The sequence below is a fragment of the Ovis canadensis genome, chromosome 1, assembly GCF_042477335.2.
Source record: "Ovis canadensis isolate MfBH-ARS-UI-01 breed Bighorn chromosome 1, ARS-UI_OviCan_v2, whole genome shotgun sequence".
Taxonomy (NCBI): Eukaryota; Metazoa; Chordata; class Mammalia; order Artiodactyla; family Bovidae; genus Ovis; species Ovis canadensis.
In genome coordinates, this window is record NC_091245.1 from 3,061,692 (window position 1) to 3,086,819 (window position 25,128).

General features: G+C 57.0%; 1 protein-coding gene across 10 annotated transcripts in view; it reads left to right on the forward strand.

Annotated features, from left to right (window-relative positions):
• The window catches only part of HDAC4 (histone deacetylase 4), a 299,426-nt gene extending 274,921 nt beyond the window's left edge, over positions 1–24,505 (forward strand). For 5 of the 10 annotated variants that reach the window (XM_069583520.1, XM_069583559.1, XM_069583590.1 and 2 more), the window contains 5 exons: positions 3,080–3,198; positions 4,676–4,809; positions 13,751–13,835; positions 14,764–14,905; positions 15,324–15,660. In XM_069583520.1, the coding sequence (XP_069439621.1) occupies positions 3,080–3,198; positions 4,676–4,809; positions 13,751–13,835; positions 14,764–14,905; positions 15,324–15,366 (523 nt within the window). In that variant the 3' untranslated portion in view covers positions 15,367–15,660. Of the gene's footprint in view, positions 1–3,079; positions 3,199–4,675; positions 4,810–13,750; positions 13,836–14,763; positions 14,906–15,323; positions 15,661–24,445 lie in introns of those variants that run through there. The other 5 variants (XM_069583527.1, XM_069583569.1, XM_069583543.1 and 2 more) reach the window with 2 other exon arrangements.
• Positions 24,506–25,128: the final 623 nt, after the last annotated feature.

The following is a 25,128-nucleotide window of genomic DNA, read 5'->3' on the forward strand; positions in this document are numbered from 1 at the left end:
CCTCGGTTGTCCCCCCGAAGGATGCCAAGGACTCCTAGTCCCACTCACCTTAGAGCTTGGACTCTAAGGTTTGAGGGAAGGCCTTCAACGGATATTTAGATCTTGTTATTTTCAGACTAAACTGCTCATTAAAACTTCATCCTAGAAATAAAATGTCAGGCAGTTTCCCAGTTTCTTTGCAGCACCTGTTAACTGGTCACGGGCTGGCAGCTTGCTTCTGGCCCCAGGGTCCCAGGCAGGGTGATGCTGGGAGGTCCAGAAGGCAGGCTGGCAGACAGTCAGTAGTGACGCATCCAGCCCTCTCCTACCCACGAGGAAGCCGAGTCAAGGGGAGACGACGTTTCTCGGGGCTTAGGGCACACTAAAAATGTGTGCTGCACACCCACTCAGCACACGCCGGGCAAACAGTACCATTTCAGATTTTCTTACTGTAGCAAGCATTCGGGATTACAGTGTCAACTGTCCCAGTCAGGAAGAGGAAAGGAGGGCGTGCACACGGACATCCGCTTTCCCAGGTGCTCAGACTCCCGCCTGGACGGTGTGCCAACCCCCCTCCCCAAACCCTGCACACGCATGCACACACCACTCACCCACACAGCAACACGTGGGATCAGCCGTGCTTTACAGCTTGTTATGATTGGCTTTGGAGCGAAGCCACACACCAAGCACAGACACCAGGGACCCTCTCGGTATTCACCTCCTTTAATGATGATTTTCACAGGGCTGTTTTTTTTTTAATTTTGTGGGGGGATTAGAAATGAAATCGCTCCGCGATACTTCAAAGCAGAGCAGCAGAGCGCCCACATGCACTTGCTTCAAAACGTCTGCTGGGGCTCTCTGAATGAGCCAGCGTCTGCTTGAAATGTCTGTGGTTTTCAATGAAACACCGTGCCGGCTTTAAAATCCCTACCAAGATTGCGGCTGAAGCCGGTCTCCCGCCCAAAAAGACAAAGTTTATGTGACAAGAACTTCATTAAAAATAATTGAAAACCAGCCTCGCTGGAATGATGAGGGCTCGTGCAGAGGGGCCCGCCAGATGCTCAAAGTGGGGAAGGGTGGCCTGTGCCTTTGTGGGGACAGACAGCTGCCGGGCGTGGAGGGAGAGCAGACGGCTCTTCCTGAATTCTGAGGCGGGCCCCCTCCCACCAGCCTGGACCAGGAATTTCCGCACAAGCCCCAGGGCCTGCTCTGATGCCTGTGTTGTGTTTAGAAGACCGGGCTTATAGACTTCCCTGGCGTCCAGCAGTTAAGGCTCTGCGCTTCCAGTGCAGGGGACACCCATCTGACCCCTCGTCAGGGAACTAAGATCCCACATGCTGTGTGGTGCAGCCAGAAAAAGAGGCTGTGCTCTCTCTACGTCGCGTCTCCAGTTCCTATGAGCTCTCGTCCCACTGGCGCCGAGAAGCATTCAGAGCTGGGGCTGGCATCACACGTGGAGCAACTTTAGCAGAGTTGGAATGGCAGAAGCCTGGGGCAGGGCTGGTGGACGGCAGCCCAAGGACCACCACCTTGTGTTTTTTCAGTCAAGTGGCCCAAAGATGGAAGTGTCTGCTCCCTGGCCCTCGGCAGGAATGCTCTCAGCCCCTGGTCTGATCCACACACAGTGCTGCTGGCCTCTGAGGGGTGGCCCCCGAGGCCCAGAGCCTGAGTCCTTGAGAGCACTTCCGTCAGCTCTGCAGAGGCTCTTCAGGAGTAAACTGAACTGGGCACAGCCTCAGAGAAAAGAATAGAAGCTGCGAGCTGCTGAAAGGCCCACCTAGCCTGTGACTCCCTGGTTCCAGAAGGGGGTTTCCTGGTGGACCAAGGGCCAGGGTGAAGTCGGTGAGTCTTGGTGGTAGACGCTCCCAGCACCTGACCCGTCGCAGGTGGACATCCCTTGGGAAGCCCCCCGGGCCGTGCGTGGCCACAGGAGTCTGGCCGGGCCTCCTGGTCCTCACCGCGGACCCTGCAGAGCAGGGGCCAGGTCTCACCTGTGTGTGGCTCTCCGGGGTTCTCGGCCGCCCCCACCTGAGATCAGAGGGCCCTCTCAACAGGACTGCGACCCAGGATAGTTCCTAGATGGAGAAGTATTTAATGCTGAGCAGTCTGTTTCTTACGGACATGGGTTTGGGCAAACTCTGGGAGCTGGTGACGGACAGGGAGGCCTGGCGTGCTGCAGTCCATAGGGTCGCAAAGAGTCGGACACGACTGAGCAACTAACTGAATTGAACTGAACAGATTCTGTTTCTTTGACCAAAGTTGTCATCTTCCAGAGCTGACTTTGCTGTCGTAAACGGTGATTTCATGTCATCCTGATGAGAGCCTGTGGGATTGTAGGGGGTGCCCTGTGGCCATGATCCTCCCTGTGGCCCAGCCCGTGGCCACGGTGCTCCTTGGGGCCCGCCCTGTGCCCATGTGCTTCCTGGGGCCCGGCCCGTGCCCATGGTGCCCTCTGGGGCCCATCCCGTGAGGGGTGGGGACCATTGGTCATGCCTAGCATACTGAGCCCCGTCATGCAATCTTCTGAAGACCTGGTGGGGGGTGAGGTGAGTCTCAGAGGTGAGGAGCTGGGCAGGAGGAAGACAGAAAGTCGGGGTAATTTTCAGGCCCATGAGGCTGGCTCCGGGCCAGATGTTGGACTGGATGGGAGTCTTCCCGGTCTCAGCAGCAAGCGAGATTTCCAGGCTGAGCCATACACTCAGGCTGCGAGCTCCTGAGGCAGTTAACAGGAGCTTCCCCCAACTTTTCTTGCCTTGTTTCCTAAATGTAACAGCCCCTGACCTCCTCAGTGTCTGTTTATACTTCTAACTAGTTGGTTCTCTTAAACTGCAGCATCGGTTTTCTAAGTGTTGAATTTCTTTCTAATTAACCTTACACGTCCCTCCTGCACCCCAGCAGCAGGTCATTTGGTCCATCGCAGCTGATGGCGTGGCCTCGGGCTGGGGTTGTGGAAGCCCAGCGCAGGGGCTCTGGGACACCGTCACCAGCTCAGGCGCCCGGCCCCAGGTCCCCAGTGCTGGGCGGTGCCCCAGAAGCCCCGGTAGCCAGCGACGGTGGCTGCCCTGGGCTGACGCGGCGTCTCCCCATCTGCCCCCTGCAGGACTGTGGTCATGCCGATCGCCAGCGAGTTCGCCCCAGACGTGGTGCTGGTGTCCTCGGGCTTCGACGCTGTGGAGGGCCACCCCACGCCCCTCGGAGGCTACAACCTCTCTGCCAAATGTAAGTCAGGTTTGTGGGTGGCCGGGTGTCAGATGCGCGGTGTGCACACCAGGCTTCCCCTCCGGTGGCTGTGGAAGGAGCATCTACCCCAAAACCCGAAAGACATCTTACTGAAACCATGATACCCGCTCCCCAGAGAGCACAAGGCCTGCGGCAGGCATGTAGCCAGGAGGCCAGCAAGCCTGGGGCCTGCCCGCTGCCGCTGTCAGCTGGGGCCAGGTCCCCCTCCTCCTGGGGGCTGTCGTCCCACACGGGGCCTGTGGGGGAGCTGGCCCTAAACGCTGTGAAGACAGAAAGAGCCGAGAGCAGGCTCACTCCAGTCGGGAGGAGAGATTTGTGTGTCCTCTCGGTCTCCGCAACTCACGCAGGTGACAGCGCCCCCCACCCCACCCCAGCGCCAGCCACAGAGAGGCCTGGACCCCCCCACCCTGACCAGCAACCTGGGGGTTGCAGTGTCTGGGTGCCTGGGGTTCCAGGGGGACAGGGAAGGCTTGTCAGGGGAGCCTGTCCCCCGCCCCCATGTGGGGAGAGCATGGTGCAGCAAAGAAGCAGCCCAGCCTCAGAGCACAGCCTCGCAGAGCCCACCTGCCCGGCCGGGGGCCGAGAGGCTGAGTCCCGGGCAGACGGCACCAGCGGCCTCCACGCCCAGCATGGGGGCCATGCCTGAGTGCTTCCTGGGGCCCTCACAGTCCCCCCAAGCCAGCATCACTGTTGCCATCAGAGACGAGACCGAGGCTGGGGGCCCCCAGGGCCTCGCCGGCACCCACAGCTGCCCAGGGGCAGAGTCCAGCCTCGGGCCCGCTCTGCCGAGCGCCAGCCTCTGCGGACAGATGGGTCAGGCGGCCTGGCTCCCGAGGAGGGGCATTCCCGTCCCCGTGGGGAGGGCGCTGCGCTTCCTGTTCCCCGTGGGGAGGGCGCTGTGCTGCAGTGCAGGGACCATGGCTGCTGAGGAAAGCCAGACGGGGACGCAGGAGGGCCCTGGAGGGGTGCAGCGGTGACACGGCAGTGACACAGGGTGCAGGGGCCCTGGCGGTGACACGCGAGCGTGTTGCCATACCTGTGCCCGGCACTCGGCCGACGAGAGCGCCCTGGGCTCTGGGATGGACGTGGCCGGGCCCTGGCAGCTGCCCTGCCCGCCACCCTCCTGCCTCCCGGCTTCTGTGGTTCTGCAGGCGAGATGGGGGCTCCCCCGGGGCTCCTCCCCGCCCCCGAATGAGATGATTTGCAGCATTATAAAATCGAAGCCCCGAAACAGTAATTCCTACTCCCACGGAGATCAAAAAGAATCCCAAGCCGAAACCCTCCAGTGAATTTATCACAAGCCAACCTGACTCCCATTAGGTGTCTCACTCGGAGTGCCAGCCTCGGGGCCTCGGTAAGGCAACGTGATGCGCCCCTGGCCGCTTTGGTCTGCCGCCAGGCACCGGCACCGCGGCCTGGCCTCAGCCGCCACTTGCCTCTCCCGTGTCCCCCGCAGGTTTCGGGTACCTGACGAAGCAGCTAATGGGCCTGGCCGGTGGCCGGGTTGTCCTGGCGCTGGAGGGGGGCCACGATCTCACAGCCATCTGCGACGCCTCGGAAGCCTGCGTCTCTGCTCTGCTGGGGAATGAGGTAGGAGGGCCCCGCCCTGCCCCACTGTCCCGCAGCCTGCACATCTGCCACTCGCATCCGAGAGGAGGTTTGCCCACCCGGCAGGACTGTCTGGTTGTGGCCGGAAGTGGGTGGGCAAAGGGACAGTTAGAAGCCATGTCCCCTGAGCGGACGGCTGAGCATCTGTGTTTTAAAGGCACCCGCCTCGATGCGGGGCTCGCACGGGACGCCTTTACCTGGTTTCCTCCTCGCAGGTGGTCGGTTCTCTGGGACGTCCTGAAGCAGGTCCTGGGGGAGGTGTCACCACGCCGTCTCGGGGGCTGGGGCGTGGGCCTGGGTCCCTGTGGCTCTCCTGCTGCTCTGACCCTCGGGCGATGCCCAGCGGGGATCAGAGGGAACTTTGCAGGGTTCCATGGAGGGAGACCTGCTGGGAGGGAGCTTTCCAGGCTAAAATGCCATCAGGCCAGGACGCTCACGCCCACTGGCACTCCTGGTGGACAAAGCTACCCGGCCGCCGGCAGGGGAGGACGGGGGTGGGGATACTGCCTGGGTCGGTTCTGAGAATCTGAAGTTCATGACGGAAACCCACTCTGTAGCTTCCACCTCGGATTTTGGAACCATGCTCTTGCCAAGGCTTTAAATGCATCCACGGCCTTGGACATGAGGCCACATCCCAGCCTCCTGACCCCATCAGGGAAGCGTGGGTGGTTCCCACGCCCGCCACACATCTTTCTCTGGCTGCTTTTCCCACGGCATTGCTGGGAGGGGCCAAGGAAAGAGCCGCTGGTGTTTGGGCAGCAGGGCCAAGTGGCCCAGGTCGCCAGCTGGCCCATGGCCGAGCAAGGCCCGGGGTCCATACTCCCCAGACACAGAGGGTCTCGTGGAGGCCTTAGGGAGGTGCAGGCCCACCTGGCGATGCCTGGAGGCTGCTCCCCTCCCCAGGGCCCGTCAGACGAAATGGGGCTTCTCCACATTCACAGAGTGCGCAGACCCTCTCTCAGTAGGGTCAGGGTTATCTGGTGCCCCGTGAGGGTGCCTGAGCCCCGCCCCCGGACAGGTGTGTCCTTCCTGCAGTAGCAGCTCCCAGCGGCTGGGCCCAGGGGCTCACCGGGGGGATCTGAGACTCCTGGCAGGGAGGGAAAGAGGCAGAATTGCAGGGCAGCTCCCTGTAAGGCCTGCCTGCCGTGCTCCTTGGCCTGGACTTGTGCTCCACGGCCCGGGCTTATGCTCCACTGCCCAGGGTTGTGCTCCAGGACCTGGGCTTATGCTCCCTGAATCGGGCACATGCTCCCTGGCCCGGGCACGTGCTCCCTGGCCTGGGCACGTGCTCCCTGGCTGTCTGCTGGGACAGGCCACTGGCTGGCAACAGGGGTGGAGGTGGTAAGCTTGGCTGGGCAGTCACCGGGGAGGGCTCTGTTTTCTCCTGTCAACCTCTGCGTGTCCTGGATGGTGTCCATTGTAACCGAAGTCACACCTGGGTCCAGGGGCCTGCTGGAATCTCCCGTCTGGTCAGCTTGTTAGCAACATGTGTGAATGTTCTCTGGCAAACCCCCACCTGCTTTTGCTTTCCAAAGTGTGCAGAGCTCTCCACCTCTCTTCTCTTCCCATAACGTGATCTCCCCACCCCTTTTACTAGGAGAAGGCAGCTGATTTATATATTCAAGCCATCCTGAGGGCTTTTGATTCTGAGAGCCAGCTATTTTAAAACAGCAGCAGAGAACTCGGCTTTCAGCTCAGCTGCTTGTGCTTTTCGGACAAAGTGTTCCTTTGGTGAAACACATCAAAAAGCAGGAAGCCCTAGTTTTATCGAGGTCTCTTAAAAATCTTTTTAATGCCAGAAAGTTGGAGGGAGCCTCACCCCTCGGCCTTTGATGAGGCTGATGCCGGGCACGGGGACAGCTTGCTCCGGGGCTGGGGAAGCCGACTGTGCGCGGCCGGTGTTGCCCACCCGTGGGGGTCAGCAGAGGGGCATGCACGGGGCTGGGCCTGGAGGGCTGCCCCACCCCAACAGCCATCGTACTGACTACTGAACTGAAGCTGTGTGGATTGACCATTGGACATGAAGCTGCTGCATTGACTAGTTTCAGCTTCACGCCATCTGCAGCCCTTCGGGATGGTGACAGTGAGATGTCACTTACAGGAGCTGGGTGGGTGGTGTGCCAAGCAGCTGCAGCCCAGGGCGGGGCCCCGGGCAGATGGGGAGTCACTTCTCGTCACAGGTCGCCCCCAAGGGGAGACTCCTTTGGGGCCCATTTTCTGTTTAGCCATGCGGCTTCTGGGGGTCCCATGGCACTGTCTCATTGAGCCCAAGTCCAAGACCCCACGCAGGAGGTGGTAGGGGATCAAGTGGCCAGCAGCCGCGGTAGTGTCCCTCCCTTGTCCTGCTGTGCTGTCTCACCAGGGCACAGAGTGAGGCGGCCCCGGGGGGTTAGAAGCGGCAGGTGGACGCAGGAGATGCAGGGTTGACCGAGCCCGCTGTCAGCTTCCAGCCCGCCAGCTGTGGTTCACCTGTGCTCACCTCACCAAAGCAGCTGCACGCAGGCCGTGAGGATGGAGCAGGCTGTCCCCCAGTCATGTTTCAGGACACGGCTTACACTGGGTCGGGGAGGTGGGCCTCCAGCGTGTCCGAGATGTGCCTCCAGCGGGCTCATCAGCTCCCAACCCTCCCCTGGAGAAGTGGCCCTGCACCCTCTGCGGGCAAGAGGGGACCCGCCCCAGAGCTCCTGGGCCTCCTGTTGTGAGGGAATGGGGACCTGAGCCCGAGGGTGTTACCGGAACCCACCTCGGGGGCCCCAGGAGCATCCCGCCATCCTGGGTGCATGCATTCCGCAGTCCTATCAATGGAGCCTCAGTCTTTTAACCTTTGTCCAAAGGAATTGTGGTTTTTTGGTGCCATGTGGTTCATTTTCGTCAGTGTTTAAAAACTGTTGAAAACCAGCCGCGTCCTCCAAGCCTCTGCGCCGTCACCAGGAGGCTCAGGAAACGCCACGTGGCCGGCCCCAGATAATCGCTGAGTCCGGCCCTGTTGCCAGATGCAGTCCACACGCTGAGGCCACAGAGCCTGAGCAGACAGACGTGCAGGCCCTCCTCCTGAGGGGGAGGGGACCCCATCCACAGCCCAGCCCCTCAAGGACCCCGAGGAGGGGATGGCCCAGGAGGGCTCAGCGCTGGCCCTGGCAGGAGCGTGCTTTCCTAAGGCCCCCGGTGGAGCTCGGCCAGCAGGTGGGAACCGCAGTCAGAGGCGACCGCAGATGGCCCCCGGCCCCTCCGCAGGGGAGCCAGCAGGGAGGCTGGGGCTGGGCCTGAGGGCGGAAGACTCGGGAGAGGAGGCCGACCAGAAACCCATCTCTGGAAGTGGTCCTGGAGAGGCCGAGAGAGAAGGGAGGACGCAGGAGAGCAGGCTGGGGCGGCCCCCGGGCCCCCATGGCTGAGTCCCGCAGGGCCCTCTGCCCATGGGGAGAAGGGACTGAGATGGGGAGAGGGGGTCGCAGAGCCAGCCTTTGGGCAGGGGGTGGAGTGGGCCAGAGAGACCCGGGGGACGTTGTCTGTCTCCTTGGGAAGAACGCGGGGGCTGGGGCACCTGCCAGGGTGGCCGGGCGTCTGAACCTGGGCGCGGCCATGAGTCAGGACCGTCACAGGCTGGGCAGATGGCAGGGCAGCTCCCGGACAGTGGGATGGGGCGTGAGCCCCTGAGGACAGGCTGGGGGCCTGGGCTCCGTCATCTCTCGTGTTTCCGGCAGGCCCAGAGATGTCCACCAAAGTGCAGTTTCGTTTTCTGGAAAACACACGCTGTGACCTGGGTTCGGCCAAGATTTCGTAAGGACCGTTTTCTCTGGTGCTGTAACCTCTCTGGTTTCTGCTCGCTCAGGGTGTGGTGTGAGCTCTTGTAAACTGCAGAGTAGAAAGCCACACCCACACCCACAACCAGGCGCTCTGCACAAGGGTTTTCTTGCGAACTTTCCCCGAGGCTGGCTTGTTAAAGGCCGAGCTTAGGACGAGCCTCCTTTCTGATTCAGTTGTGAAGTGGAATACACGCGAGGTGCACGTGCCCCGGGGCAGCCAGGGGCTCCCATCTATCACTCGGACTCGGCGTCACCCACAGCCGGCCCTCTGTTCTCTTCCAAGTGAAAGTGAAGTCACTCAGCCGTGTCTGACATTTCGTGACGACGTGGACCATAGTCCACCAGGCTCCTCCATCCATGGGATTATCCAGGCAAGAATACTGGAGTGGGTTGCCGTTTCCTTCTCCGGGGGATCTTCCCGACCCAGGCATTGAACCCCAGTCCCCTGCATTGTAGGCAGACACTTTACCGTCTGAGCCCCCAGGGAAGTCCTCAAAGCCTCTCCAGCTTGACTCCTTCCAGACACAGGCGGGCAATTGAAGGCACACACCCCAGCTCTCCGAGCTCGCACGGCCGGGCCAAGAGCAGGATGGTGGCCCCTGTTTGCTCTCCTCCTGGGGCCACCATACGCCTCCATTTGCCTCAGATCCCTCTGCCAAGCCCGATTCCCTGCTCCCAGTCGCACCTGCCCCCCAGGCCCTCTCCTGCTCAGCACAGCCTGACCCCTTCTCCCCTGCTTTCCCTGCGGCCCACCGCCCTGGCCCCTGAGTGAACGTCACCCCTCACCCAGGCCGGTCCCACAGACGTGGGGCCCTGCTCTGTGAGGCCAGGCGGAGGTCTGTCTCTTTTGTTCCCTGATGTTTCCTAAGTTTGTAGGGTGGATAGTGGTTGGTTCTCCCTGGGCTGCTCAGGGATGTCTATTAAATGAAAAATAAGACCCCAGGTAATGAGAGATTTATGTATTTTAAGAGCTAGAGCCTCCCCGAACTGCCCAGTCCTTGTGTGTAAAGTGGAGGCTACACACATGCCAGGGGTAGACTGACGCCCAGAGCGGCTGGAGATGGGGAGCCGCCACAGAAATGGTGGTGGGGAAGCAGACGGCAGTGTGGGCGCCAGGGTGCTCACCGGACGTGGCCCGGGCAGAGGGTGCTGGAGGAGAGCCATGTAGCCCCCTGGAGGGTCAGCCCCCAGCCACGTCCAGGGCCCCCTGGGGAGGTTAGACCTGGGGGTCCCCCCAGGACTGGGAGCAACAGGACCGGGGTTGCATTTCAGAAAATTCCTGGCACCGTGCTCTGACACACCTCTTTGCCTTCAAGTGATAGGCATTTTATGGAATGAGTTATTTTCTAAAGACTGCTTTTTTCTTAAAAGGGATAAAATCCTAGCAAACTATCAGAGCTGTACTGCAACAATGAGGCCTCAGCTGTTTATGCCACAGTGAGGACCCCAAACCTGAAAGGCGTGTTTTCTGCTCCAGCTTCATACACACAAGGGACCTGGGCTCTGCCCCTGGTGGCCCACTGACGAAGGTGCTTAAGGACATTCCTGTCTTCACGGGGACCCCCCGTTTTCACGGGGACCTGCAGGTGTTCCCGGAGGGGCTCTCCATCTGTATCTGCTCTCTGGCCCAGGACTCACCGGGTTGGCCCAGGTTGGGAATTACATCAGGGTCCCACCCTGTGCGGTCAGCCATGGCCCTGCGTCCCTGAGGCAGATCCCAGTGGAGGGAGGGGTGGTCCCACATCTACAAGGTGGCATCTGAGTGTTTGTCCCTCAGGCCCTCAGTAGTGGAGGACCAACCTCAGCAACATGGCATTTCAGATTTGACCCTATAAGTCTGCAGGACAACACAGAACTCAGTTCAGCTGGGGGTCACTTCCTCGTTCCTCAGAGGCTGAGCACCTTTTCACGGGTCTCTTGGCCACTCAACCTTTCTTTTCCGTTTTTTTGCCCATTTTTCTATTAGACCATGTTTTTCCAATCAATTTTGGGGGGAGAATTGGTTGGATGGGTGGGTGGATGGATAGATGAACTGGTGGATGGATGGTTTGGTGGATAGATGGATAGATGGATGGATGGATGGGTGGGTGGATGAGTAGATGGATTGGTGGATGGTTGGATGGACAGATGGGTGGATGGTTGGATGGATGGATAAGTGGATAATGGTGGGTGGTTGGGTGGATGGATGGGTGGGCAGATGGAGGGATGGATAAATGGATAGATGGTGGATGGTTGGATGGGTGGGTGGATGGATAGACAGATGGACTGATGGATGGATGGATGGATTGGTGGATGGATGGATGGATAGATGAACTAGTGAATGGATAGATGGATGGTCGATGGTTGGATGGATGGATGGATGGTGGATGGGTGGATAGATGAGTGGTTAGATGGATGGATGGGTACATGGATGGATTGGTGAATGGATGGATAGATGATCGATGGATGGATGATTTGGTGGATGGATGGTAGATGGGTGGATGGATAGACAGATGGACTGGTGGATGGTTGGACAGATGGATGGACTGGTGGATGGATGGATGGGTGGGTGGTGGATGGGTGCATGGATGGATAAATGGATAGATAGTAGATGGTTGAATGGAGGGATAGATGGGTGGGTGGATGGATTGGTGGTTGGTTGGATGGATGAGTGGTTGGATAGATGGATGGATGGATGGATGATGGATGGTTGGAGGGATAGACAGACCGATGGACAGCTGGGAGTACCCTCTTTGTAAAAGTGAATGTAGGGTCAGAATAATCTGTTCCTCGACTGAAAGGGCTTTCCTGGGCCGTGGGTCTCCTTTGGGTGAAATTTTTAAGTGACTGATTTTGTCATTTATTTTTTATCCCTTCTTGAGTAAATTTTGAAAGATTACATTTTACCAGGAATTTTTTCTATCTCGGCCAATTTTTCCAAATTATTGACTGAAATTGACAGCGTTCCTATACTGTCTTCATCTCTACTATTCCTGTAGTCGTGGTGCTTATCCTAACAGGCTTATCTGCGCCGCCTCTGATTTTCGTCACCAGCCCTACCAGAACTTAATTGTCCATTTCCGTTTTAAACGATAAAGTAATCATTTAAACATATTAAAAGTAAGATACTAATGAACGATGAACCAGAAATCGCTGAAACTGAAATGGGATAGTTTAAAGTTAGCCAAATGGAACGTCTGAAAATGAGAGCACATTAGCAGAAAATGGAAACTCGGTGAGATCAGCTAGAGAGGAGACTGATGACCTGGAAGGGATGTGTGTGCTCAGCTGTGCCTGACTCTGTGCCACCCCGTGGACCGTAGCCTGTCAGGCTTCTCTATCCACGGGATTCTCCAGGCAAGATTACTGGAATGGGTTGTCATTTCCTTCTCCATGGGATTTTCCCCACCCAGAAATCAAACCCTCATCTCCTGCCTTGGCAGGAGGATTCTTCACCACTGAGCCACCAAGGAATCCCACAGTCTGGAAGCAACAACTGAAGGAATGGGGCTGAGCACAGCCCAGAGACAAGGCGTAGAAGGGGGCTTGTGTGTCTGTTCAGCGACCCCACCAGAGTGCGGGGTGGATGGCTGAAAGTGCCAGCGGCCCAGGATATTCCGTGACTGATGGAGGCACCATTCTCAGCCCTGGAAGGCAAGGGGGCCCAACCCAGAGAGTTTAAAAAAAAGCTTGCATCCAAGCTCATCTGAGTGACTGCAGGACCACGAAGACAAACAGGAAACTGTGAAAGTAGCCGGAGAGAGCAGACAGGCAACCCACAAGGAGCAGTGTGAGCCAGACACCAACCGCTTCACAGTGAAGGAAGCAGAAGACAGCGGGGCAAGGTCTTCCGTGTTGAGAGGAAGAGCCCACCAGCCCAAGCCGCAGGCCCAGCGGGACTGTGGCCGCGGGGCTGGGGTGGGTGGGAAGAGAGAAATAACCTGGGAAAGCTTGACCCGTGAGACCTTCTCCAAAGGAAACTCTAGGAGCTTCAGGCAGGACGACAGCCCGGGCAGCTGTCTGTTGAGCAAGACGGAGGCGTCAGTGCAGGAAAGCCCGAATCAACAGGAACTCCAGGAGACAGTAACAACGATGCCACGTCAGTGAAAGTCAAGAAGGAGGCAGAGTGAGGGCCGCGAGCCCTCAGTCAGGGGCGACAGGGAATTCGGCCGGGCCCTGGAGCGGGGGCTGCCTGTACCGCAAATAAACATGGGGGACGCTGGCTGCAGTGCACTTGTGAGGAGCAAGTACTTTGTGATCGGTTTAGCCCGCATGCTGGGCGGCTCTGTGGCAGACACCCGGCGTGCCCTGTGGCCGTCAGGCAGGTGGGCCGTGTGCGCCTCCCCACTCCACCTGCGGCAGGGACTTCAGGGAGAGCTTGGAGCAGAGATGCTCACACCCTCTGTCTACCTTTTCTCTGATCATTGGAAGAAAACCCTGAAGGGCAGATGTGCTTGTCGCTCAGTTGTGTCTGACTCTGTGACGCCCTGGACCATAACCCGCCAGGCCTCTCTGTCCATGGGATTTCCCAGGCAAGAATACTGGACTGGGTTGCCATTTCCTCCTTCAAGGGATCTTCCTGACCCAGGGATCAAACCCACATCTGCTGCTTGGCAGGCGGATTCTTTACCGCTGAGCCACCAGGGAGGCCCAAAGTGGGGATATTCAAGCTCTGTCTATAAACCCTTGTTGACAAGTGTGATGAAACTGATGTTTCCGAAAAGTCATCATCCCTTCCCCTGACGCTGTGCCATGCATCCAGCGGTGGAACCCACGCTGCCACCCCTCTGCGCCAGCTGCCTCTGGACACCAGCTAGTGTCCTGCCCACACGGGCACCCACGAACGTACCCGAGAGCCTCCTAGGGGAAACACCTTAAGGAAAATAAGTCTACTTCTGTGAAAACATTTATGTAATGCCACAACCACCTCTGGCTTTTTCAAGCTGTCTTCTCTGTTAGCACGTGCACGTGAGGAAGACACTGATCTGGACGTCCCATCTGAACACGCACGGGGATTCTATGATCCGGACGTCCCATCTGAACACGCACGGGGATTCTATGATCCAGACGTCCCATCCAAACATGCACGGGGATTCTACTGACGGCCTCGAACTCACCGTGTATTCTTCTTTCGTCCCCAGCTCGATCCTCTCCCAGAAAAGGTCTTACAGCAGAGACCCAACGCCAACGCCGTGCGGTCGATGGAGAAGGTCATTGAAATCCACAGTAAGTGGCCTGGCCCAGGGCTCAGCAAGGAGACCCCCCCAAGGGAGGGGCCCGACTCCACAGCCCTTCTCCCACCCCCCATACCGCCCCCACCCCCTGCTTCTCTCTCACTGCCAGCAGCGTCCCCAGGCCCGCCTGTTGAGATCTGGCTTTCAGGGCGAATGTGATGAGCTGGTGACTCTCCTCTCACCCCGCTTAACGTCCCAACAACCTGCCACAGCCAAGTCACCAGCTCTGCTTTGTGGGGCAGAAGAGCTGTGGTTCAGGGGGTGTGTGAGGTCCCTTCTCCAGGCTCCCCACTGACAGGCTGGGACCCGCATGGAAGCCTGTGTCCTCGGGTCTGGCCTCTGCCCTTGGACCAGCAAACCCCACTCCATCAGTTCAGGGTACCCTTGGCCCAAAGACCAGCCCTGCCCCTCGAGCGATGGGGCCCAGGAGCCCAGGGGCTGCACACGGACTTCTGCCCCGCCTTTATCCTGGGTCTGCGGGGTGGCCCAGTCGCAAGTGGCCGTGTCCATGGGCGGGACCCAGGGTCTCCTGCTGTGCACTGAGCTCCTGGCCTCCTGAATGAGGAGCCCTGAGGCCCAGGAGACACCTGGAGGCTGCCTGCTCCCACCCCCATCATCTCGGGACTCCAGCAGGGAGTCAGGGAGTGCTCGTCCCAGCCGCCCCACCCTGAGGGAGGGACCCTCCCGGGAGCCCACCCCCACCCAGGTGTCCTGCCCCTGAAGGGCCCAGTTCTCCTGGTCACAAGGAAGCTTTTCCAGACTGCCATCCTCTGTGAGTTTCTAACCAGGCCACCTCGTGGCTTCTGTCTCTGGAGAGCGTGGTGCTTTGGAGTCACCAGCGATGGGTGCTGCTGGAGCCCCGTGGGCCCAAGCACAGGGTTGGGGTCCCGTATCTGAGCAGTCACCCGCCCCTTCCGCAGGCCAGTACTGGCGCTCCCTGCAGAGGCTCGCCTCCACCGCTGGCTACTCCCTGGTCGAGGCCCAGAAGTGTGAGAACGAGGAAGCCGAGACTGTCACTGCCATGGCCTCGCTGTCTGTGGCCGTGAAGGCCCCTGAGAAGAGGTGAGCACGGACACTGGCCGGCCGTGGGTGCTGCGGCCATCTGCGGGTGACCCGGGTCTTTGCTCCCGGGTGTATTGGGGGCACGTGCTAGCTCAGCAGGGCCTCACCCTCGCCCCAGGGCAGACTGCACCACACCTCTTCCCAGAAGCAAGAGCCTGAGAAAGACTTGAAGGGCGTCTGGGCCAGAAGGAACACTTCCCTAGGGGAAGAGTGGGGGTCGCTGAGAGTTGAGGGGGCGGGGGTGGCTAGGAGTGGGGGGCGGGGTGGCTAGGAGTCGGGGCGGGGTAGCTAGGAGATGGGGGTGGAGGTGGCTCGGGGTTGGGGGCGGGGATGCCTCGGAGCTGGGGGCAGAGATAGCTAGGAACCTCGCACACCCACCCTCTCCTCTGTTGCCACCCCGCCCGCCCGCCCGCCCCAGCAGACCCGACGAGGAGCCCATGGAAGAGGAGCCGCCTCTGTAGCCGCTCCCGCAGCTGCGGGTCTCTTGTTTGTCTGTCTCCGTCTTGAAGCTCCGCCGAGAAAAGTTGCTGCCGCCCTGCGTCCTGCCGGCCTCCTCCGAGCCCGCGGGCGCGGCGGGGCGAGCCGCAGCCGGCGGCCCTCTGCCTGCCGGACCCGGGCAGACGCCGGGACGCGCCGACACACGGACGTGCGGGAGCGGGCGCTTCGGGCCCCGCAGGGCAGCCGCGGAGGGAGGGAGCCCGCGGGGGCTCGGGGCAGAGCCGCCTGCCGAGCGAGCCGACCCGAGGAAAAGAAAATGAAAATCAAAGATCTCACGACACAAAACAAACTTGATTAAAACTGGTGCTTACGGTTTGGTGATTCCCCACAATCCCACAGTCTCCGTGTAAACCACTCAACTCATTCTGTAGCTTATTTCTTTTCAGAGAAGAGTCAGCCGCTCCGGCGCTGGCCTGCCCCTGCGCACCGCGGGTGCGCGGTGGGGTTGGGACACGGAGCGGGCGAGCGTTTAAGGAAAAAAAAAACTGGACAAAAGCAGAAATGTGAGCCCGTGCGGCTTTGGTTTCTCAAAGCCGACGGAAGATGCGCGTTTGTGCCTTTTTTTTTTTATTGCTCTGATGGATTTTTGTGGCTGGGTTTTCCGAAGTCCGAGGAACAATGCCTTAAGAAAAATAAACAGCAGGAGTCGGTGGGACCGCTCCCTGTGGCCGGTGGGGCCGGAGGCCGGCTCGCACTGGCCTGGCGCTTCACAAGTGGTCCCCGCCTCGGCCAGCAGCTCTGGAGGGCTGAGGTCCTGCCACCCTGTTTCGCTTTATTGCTGTTGAAGAAAAATGGAGGTAGTTCCAAAATAGTGGCAAATACTGTTGGGGGTTTCGAAGTCCAACAAATTTTAAATGAATCCAAAGTGTTCTTTTTCTCGTACATCATATAACAATTGAGCATCTCCATTTGGTTGTGAAGCATGTCCTAGGCACACTTTCAGTGTTACGATCGGAATGCTTTTTATTAAAAGCAAGTAGCATGAAGTATTGCTTAAAATTTTAGGTATAAATAAATATATATATGTATAATATATATTCCAATGTATTCCAAGCTAAGAAACTTGATTCTTATGAAATCTTGATAAAATATTTATAATGCATTTATAGAAAAAGTATATATATATAAAATAAATGCAGATTGTAAAGGTCCCTGGCGAATGAACGGCTTGTGACTCAGCTCTCAAGGTGCTTGTGGAAAGGGATCTAGTTTGAAGCTCATGTTATTTCTGAACTCCAGATTGGAGAGCTTTCAATCACAGGTTCGCCATGGGACACCTGCCCTGCAAGATTGTACCTTCATCTTAATTATTTTCTGACCTGACCCCTCCCCACTCCAAGCCTCCATGCACATGTGTACCTGATAAGTTTTTATAGCAAAGGATATCAATTTGCTGTTGATTTTGTATGAATTTTTTCACAAAAAGATCCGGAATAAGCATTGTTTTGTGAATTTTACATTTTTTCTCACCATTTAGCAGTTTTCTGAATGGTAATAACGTCAACCTTTTTCCTTTCTAAACTTTTGCTTGTACATTTTTTTAACTTTGGAAGGTATTTTTTTTATTATTATTTTCATTTTGTTTATTTTTGTACAGTGAGCACAGAGTTTATTTTCAGAGTGAGCGCGGAGCGTGCAGCGGGGTCTGAGGTCTGCCCACCTGGGCCTGCCTGTGGCTGCACACAGAGCGTGGAGCCTTCCTTTGCCGCCCGTGCTTTCTGGGCAGGGGGCACCCTCACAGCGCTGAGCTGAGGGGCTTGCCAGCCACCATGGGCCATCAGTATCCATGAAATTCACGTGTAGACGTCTCTGACCACGTGGTCAGGATAGCATTTTTCACTTGGCTTTTCCAAAGAGCTTGTAAACTTGTCGGCCATGCGTGGGGCCAGTGGGCCTGTGCACCCTCCCCAGGCTCTTCTGCGGCAGCCACGTGGCAGGGCCCTGGCTGGGGGCAGTAGGCCTGAACTTTGAAGCCTGTGGCCACGGAGAGCCTGGACCCTCGCTGCCTGGTGACCCCGTGGGGACAGCAGACTCCCCATCAGGACGTCTATCCTTGGCTCTTTTTTTTCTCTTTGACAGTAACTGAAAAGGATCAGTTTTTAGTGGTAACTCATTTTCCAGCCCTGAAGCCACCAGTTTCATTCCAGAGTGTGCATCGGGTTTTGACGAGGAAGCGCAGACACAGCTTGCCACGGGCAGGGAACCCCAGCCAAGTCTCAAGTCTGGTGACATTTACAGGGTAGCTTCTGGAAGAGACTCTGATGCAGCCAGACTTGGGACCAAAGGAGCCCAGATTCTTGGACCGGCTTGGTCATCGGGTTGCTGTCGGTCACTCTCAGGACAGTGGTCAAGAGTAGGACAGGAAGGTCTTGGGCCATGCCTGGTGTCCCCTCTCCTCCTGGCCCCTTGCCCTGAGGCCCAGGTTGGTGGGGGAGTTGGAGGCACCCAGCCCCCAACAGTGGAGGCAGGCCCCAGCCAGTTGTGTCTGCTGGCCTCCTGGGACCCCCCTGCCACCTGCCCACTTCCTGCCAGCCATGGCTCCTGGGGAGAAACATCACCTGACATTTTTCCAGGTGATGGGATAACAGGTGACCTTGGTGGCCAAGTTCCTGTTGGAAGGGTTTGCTTCTGATCTCGTCCAACAGAGACCTCCTCTGCAGAAGGCCCAACGGGGGCCGTTTTCATTTGTCAGCTCACTCCAGCTTCACAAGCGTGCTTAAAGCAGTACCGTGTAGCCTTTTGTTTTCTTTGAAGACACACTCAGCCCTTCTCCACAGCCAGCCGTCCGGGGCAGAGGGCGGAGGGCCCACCCGGAGCTCCCACCGCCTCAGGGAAGGCACCCACACCTTCCCGCTGTGGTCCCTGGACCTCTAGCCTTTTTGTTCCTTTTCAGAGGCCTTGGGGGCACTGGCTGGGGGTCAGCAAGTGAGCACTTTATACCCCTTTGCAGGAAACCCCATGATGCCGCGCAACTCGTGGTGTCCCCCTGCCCTTCGGGCCTTCCAGCTGCGCCTCAGGGCGCCCGAGCCCCACCAGCAGGCGGCCGTCCCCCGGCCGCCCCCCGGCCGCCTGGGACTAGCCGCCCCTCCGGTTCCGAAGGGCCACTTTGTCAAAGCGTTTGGGTTTTTCTTGACTTCCTTTCCAAATTTGTTTCCAGAGGAAGGACCGTTTTGTCCTGGTTCTGACACGAAAGCAAGTCTGATTTTTGCAGCACTAAGCAATGGAGTTTCTTGTTTTTGATTTTCGATCGGAACATTCCTCCTTTCCTGGTCACAGCCACACGCTCATTCCATTCTTTTTTGTAGACTTTCGGGCCCACGTGTTTTACGGGCATTGATACGTATATAAATATATATATAAACACATATGAGTATATTTTTTTAAGTTTCCTACACCTGGAGGTTGCATGGGCTGTACGAGCGGCATGTCTTTATATTGTATACGGATTTTGCACGCAAACGCGGCAGCTTGGGGAAGAAGAGAAATGCCTTTCTGTTCCCCTCCCATGACATTTGCAGACAACAAAAGATGGGGATTTTTTTTTTTTCTGTAAAACGAAACCTTGATGGAGAGTGGGGGAGGGGGGAACGTTTGCGTCTTATTGAACTTATTCTTAAGAAATTGTACTTTTTATTGTAAGAAAAAATAAAAGGACTACTTAAACATTTGTCATATTAAGAAAAAGTTTATCTAGCACTTGTGGCATACCAATAATAGAGTTTATTGTATTTATGTGGAGACAGTGTTTTAGGGAGCTTATGCGGAGGTCGAGGCGGACCGCCCGTCTCCCGCAGCTGCTCTGGAGGAACTTGTCCCGTTGGGTTTCTTCCCTGGTCCCCCTCCCCGGGGAAGCCGCGGCCCCCGCGGCCCTTTCCGCACAGCCTGGCCCGCTTTTCCTGACTTCCGGGTGATGTTCGGCTAGGATTTCACTCGACACTCAGCAGTCACGAACTGTGCTGCACTGTGGTTTAAAATCATGCTTTGCATTGAAAGGACACCATTTCTTCCTTGTAATGAAGCAGAGCTTTCACAGCTCAGCTCACTTTGTGTCTTTGACATGATTATAAGCCTCCTATTGAAGGAAAAAGAAAGCAGACATTTTCTGTTTGTGGTTGGTTGGTTTTTTGTTTTTTTTTTCTCAATCTTTTTGGTGTGTGTGCTCCACAGTGGAGGCGCTATTTTCCAATTTATGAGAATGACAAACAATACTATCATGTGTCTGTATAAGAGGGGGGTTGACCCTATTCACCCAAGAGCTCCTCACGGTCTGTCGCAGAAAACGCGGTGGGGACGTGTTCCTGTCCCCGCCCACGCCCACTTCCGGCTCCTGCGGGCGCCACGTGGGCGGCAGAGACCCGTCTCCTCTGTAACTTCGCATCCGTTCTCTCTTGATTGTCTGGACCTTCCCGGGGTCCTTTCCCTTTCTCAGTGGAGTTGGAGATTCTGTTCTTGGTTTTCTCATTCTTGTTTCATTCTGTGTGGGGGAGGTTTGCACCAACTGCGGTGTCCTCCCCCGACGGCCGGCTCCACTTCACCGGAGTCCAGTATTTGTACCTCATCATGCGACTTGTCACTCTTGTGGTGTAAATAAAGAGCATTAATTGCCCTCCGACCCGTGGTTTCTGCCGTGTGCTCTCATGCTCGCCGGTTCCGTGCCGGGTCCCTGCAGGGGGCGGTGGGGGCAGGGGGAGCACCTGGGCACCAGCCCATCAGCAGCCCTCCCACCTTCCACCTGTTACAGCCCACAGATACATCTTCACTTAAATGTCTGGTAATTCTCTTTTCTCCCCAAAATCCTGGTCTGGAAACAGCCTTGGAAAGGATCGAGGCTGAAGGGAAAGGACCAGAGGCCTGGCCTCTCTGGAGCTCGACACTATCCCTGAGGCTGTGAGCCTGCAAACACGGCCACCTCCACGTGGCACCGTACCTCCCCGCCCGTTGCACCCTTCCCAGGCGCTCGCATCCAGTGACGTAACTGGGGGAGGGGGGGAGGGTCCAGTCCCATGGGCCCCAGACAGAACAACTCAGGGGCGCCTCAGCCCGCCCCCAGCTGGGCTCTCCCTCTGCCAAGTCATATTTCCTTCCTCGCCCTTTCTCAGCTGTTGACCCCAAGGACGCTCCTTAAAAAATACCGTGCTCACCAGACTCCATCCAGGGTCTGCTTTCTGGGAACCCCAAATGCTACACCCAGGGGCCTCCAGGCCCCCAGTGAGACCTATGGAGCACAGCCACCTCCAGACGCAAGCAGAGCTGACCCAGGCGAGAACCTAGGAGCTGGGGTCACTGAGTTGGGGAAGGGGGATATTTGTTATGCAGCATCATCACAGCAATAGCTGACTGATGTAGACAGTGTAGAGACAGGAGGCTCCAGTGTGACCTGAGTCTTTTCATGCTTTGCTGGTATTTATGAAGACATGTTTATTAATTTATGCAAAATGAGAGGATCTTATTCCAATAGGAATTCTCTTTTCCAAACAGACTCAAATGTAAAGAAGCCTTGAAAGAGTGTGTCCTTTCCAAGCTCTAGGCAAGGAGATTTGTGAGGGCAGCTTTTCTTCAGGTTTATTTTTGCACTGTAGGTTTTTTGTGACATCTTTTGGATGATTTTTATCTGAAAATCATTTTTTAATGTGTGTTATAAAGCAGTGGGTTGTTTTTTTTAACCTTTTGGAAGTGTGAAATATCGCAACCACATTGAGCAGAGAAAATAACACATGTGTGAGTGCCCATCCTTCAGGGTGAGCACACAGCCACACTTTGCTGTGAGCGTTGTGGTAAATAGATGCGGAGGATGCGGGTCAGCTCAGTGTCCTCTTCCCTTCCCTCCCTGGGTAAATGCTGCCCTGGAATCGGTGTGTGGACCTCGTGTCCATGGTTTTGCGTCTTTACTGCATAATTTTATCTCCACAGAAGTAGAAGTTAGTGCGAAGGTGCCAGAATTTTCTGTGAATGCCTTTTTCATCCACGGTGTGTAATTGGGCTCACCTTATGGGCTTCCCTGATAGCTCAGTTGGTAAAGAATCCGCCTGCGGTGCAGGAGGCCCCAGTTCAATTCCTGGGTGGGGAAGATCCCCTGGAGAAGGGAAAGGCTACCCACTCCAGTATTCTGGCCTGGAGAATCCCATGGGTAGTCCATGGGGTCGCAGAGAGCCGGACATGACTGAGTGACTTTCACTCGCACTTTCACTTTCTACCCCTGCGTGCGCCTCTAGGGACTCATTACAAGAGCTGCATGCTCGTGCACTGAGTGGCTGTCCCCGCACGCACAGCCCAGCCCTCCTGACTTAGGCACGTAGCGCTCACCGCGTGGTCTCCCCCACACATCGCGCTGCCCTGGGTGTCATGGGGGCTCCCTCTCCAGGGGAGTTGCTGGCCCTGCAAGGTGTCAGCTCTTGTTAAATCAGAATGGTCACTCCCATAGTGGTTCACCGACTTTCGCCTCCACCAGCCCTGACTGGATCAGGAGTCTGGCCGAATACAGAGCAGCAGAAAGAGGGGTCCTGAGACGATACATGTCCCGAGGTATTCTTCCTGCAAACACCCCACATCTGTGGGCGCTGCGCCTCTCCCCACAGACAGGGCGGCTTTGAAGCAAATCCCAGCAGCACATCACCCACCTGCAAATACTTCAGTAGACATCCCTGGAAGATCAGGACTCTTCACAGACATGGCACAACACCACATCATGCTTGAAAAACGGACAGTTCCTTCACATTGCCCAGTAACCAGCCAGAGCTGAGGTCTCATTTTTCATCTTGTTTCCTTGCTTGCTTTTCGCAGTTGGTTACAGTGCCTACAGGGAAAAAATAAGCCCTGGAAGGTGACACTTAAAAAAGGAAGAAGTTTCCCATTCGCATCTCAGTGATACTAGATATTTCAACCAAAACTGAAAGGGTAATATTACACGGTTTAACTCAATATGGAAGACTCGGAGTTTAATTTTAAAATGCACTTCATATTTCTGTTCAAAATACACCCTTAGTGGGCTTAAACTATTGTCTTGGTTTGAATGTAAAAGTACCAACGTGTTTTATTTCTCCGCCGGTAGCGTGAGCTCCAGTTTGGAAAATGGGGATGAAAAGTGTGCATTTTTGATTCATTAAAGTGTTGGGATTCGTGCACGAAACTAAAGCAGTGGCGCATCCCCAGGGTCTGAGGCCACTTAAAACCCCTTGATCTGGTGCTGAGTGTGTAGAAACTGGGGTTCTTCTCACCCACTGCTCATGGTTCAGGCCCTGCAGCGACTCCGCTGAAGTTTAAGCCCCCTGTCCTTGGAGGGGGTAGTGTGGTCACCCCCATTCACCCTCGCGAAAACAAAGGCTCAGAAAGTCTAAGTACTTTGCCTGAGTTTGCACATCAGGCATAGGGTCCTAGGTGCAGGGCAGTCCCCTTGCTGAGCCTCTCGTTTGAACCCCTGTCTTCTGTCCCCGGGCCACACTCTGACGCACAGGCCACGGCTGACTGGAGAGGGTGAGGACCCACGGGGACCGATGCCTGTGGTGTCCGGACCAGGGCTGGTCCCCTCCGCACGAGGACGCGTGGGGCCGGTCCTAGGGGCCGGTCCTAGGGGCGCCCTGTACACGGCCCGATGTAGAGAGAGCTGGGCAACGCCACCCCCACCCCAGGGAGAGATGAGGTTCTGGGCTGCTCCCCTCCCCACCCAGCCATCCTTCCTGAGATGGGTCCAGCCTTCCAGCTGCATTCAGACCAGGTGCCCCAAGCCCCGGCCCCTGTGTGACATTGACGCTCAGATCTCAGCGCCACCAGGAGGCCCAGGCACTGCTGGGGGCTCAGGCTGTCCCTCCCAGAGGCCCCACACATGGAGTCCCTACCGGGCTTCCCGTGCAGGCCAGCTGAGGGCAAAGCCCACCCTCCCTCCAGGAGAACGTCCCTCCAGGCCTCGCCCTTCCCAGATCCCTTGCCCGAAGGGGCAGAGGAGGCTTGGAACTGTGGTGTGACCTTTGACCCTATGGGACCGAAGTTTTCTCCATAAAAGGAACAGGTGGGCGCGTGGCCCCTCAAGTCTTCAGCTGTCCCCACAGTCAAGCGGAGGCTCTAAACACAGGAGTAGCAACAGGATCGTTTGAGCCACTGCTCCCAGGGCTGAGCTTGTGCCCCTGTAAACGCTTCCCTGCAGCATTTTCCTAGGGGCAGAGTTGCTGGTGTGACTTCAGGTCAAGATTTGAATAGAAATTAGATGGGGTGGAGGGAATTGTATGCAAATGATGCCCTCAGCTCAGTTCTGGGAGGGTGTGAGGACCGAGCTCCTCCCTGGCCAAGCCTGGGTGGGGAATGGTCAGGGCTGCAGACAGACCTGTTTGCAGATGGCTGAAGCTCAACCTGGTAATTCCACTCCAGGAATCGGTCCCAGGGACAGAAATCTAATCACAGAAAGCGTTTCCTGTGCAGAGATGCTCACTTCAGCATTATTCAGTGGAAAGCTGGAAACACCTGGAAATATGAATGTTTAACAGTCGGGAGGGGGCGGGTGCCAGGTTGCTGGGCACGTAGGTGGTGGCACCCCTCTGGGGCTGGGCTGACCGACACCGTTGCTCACCACACGGAGCACATCTTTCAGGGCCAGAGCGTGGACGAGGCACCATATTCAGTGTCGACCTGTTGAAGAAACCCGAGCTGGGACTTTGAACTTGACATCCAAGCAGCAGGGGGAGGGGCCGTCACAGCACACTGAGGGCAGTTCTCCTTTCCTTCTGTGATAGAAGGAGGTATACAAGCTCCGAGTTCATCTCATTTACATTCATGAGCAACGACCCTAAAGCCATTGTCGACTTAGAAAATATACGCGCGGTGTGAAAATTGGGGTTAAGGTTCACTTGGGCAGAGTGAGGACCGCGGCCCGGGAGACAGCACCTCTGATGGCTCTGAGAGGCTGCTCTGGACGAGGAGGGGAGGTCAGCGTGTGTAGTTTTGGTGACGGGGAGCACGCGCAATCGAGCACGTGCTTCTTTGCCGAAGGTTACTGCTGGTCACGAGGAGCAGATGTGATCGTGAAGGGTTTCGGTGCGTTTTCTGCATTTCTAGGTGTAAGGAGCTGCAAGAATTGGGCTGATCAAACCAGCTCCTGAAAATACCGATCTGAAGACCCGTTCTGCCTGTGTTCCCAGAGTACAGAGGCCTCGTTTCTGCTGTGCACCCTGACCTCCTTTCAGGGGGCGGTTGAAGGTCAGTGGCTACAGAAGTGCCTGATTTAATCCTCGTAGGGGTAGATGGCCAGTGTCCATTGGAACTGACAACATGTTTCCAGCTTCTGTCCCACAGAGCCGTTTCCTTATGGAGTCTGTTAGCTGTCATGCAGGAAAACCAAAAGTGCAGGGAAAGTGGTTTCTAGCATGTTCCCCAAGCTCCGCCCCAGCCCAGAAGGGCATTCCTGCCTCACCTCCTGTGTGCTGAAGGCCTTGGAGGTTCCCCCCTGGGGCACAGCCCCTGAAGAAGCCCACTGCTGGGGGCGGGAGGTGGGGGGAGATGGTGCAGGACACCCAACGCAAGGCGAAGGCCCAGGGGAGGCAGCTGAGCTGTCATGCAGGACCGCTAGGAGGACCACCTGAGCACCGCCTGGCCTCCGAGGTCTGCCATCAGCCCCGTGACCGCCCTGCCGCAGTGTGGACTTAAGAATAAGCACAGCCTAAATACTGAGCATGCCTGCACCGTCATGTCCAACTCCTGTGACCCCATGGACTGTAGCCCGCCAGGCTCTCTGTCCATGG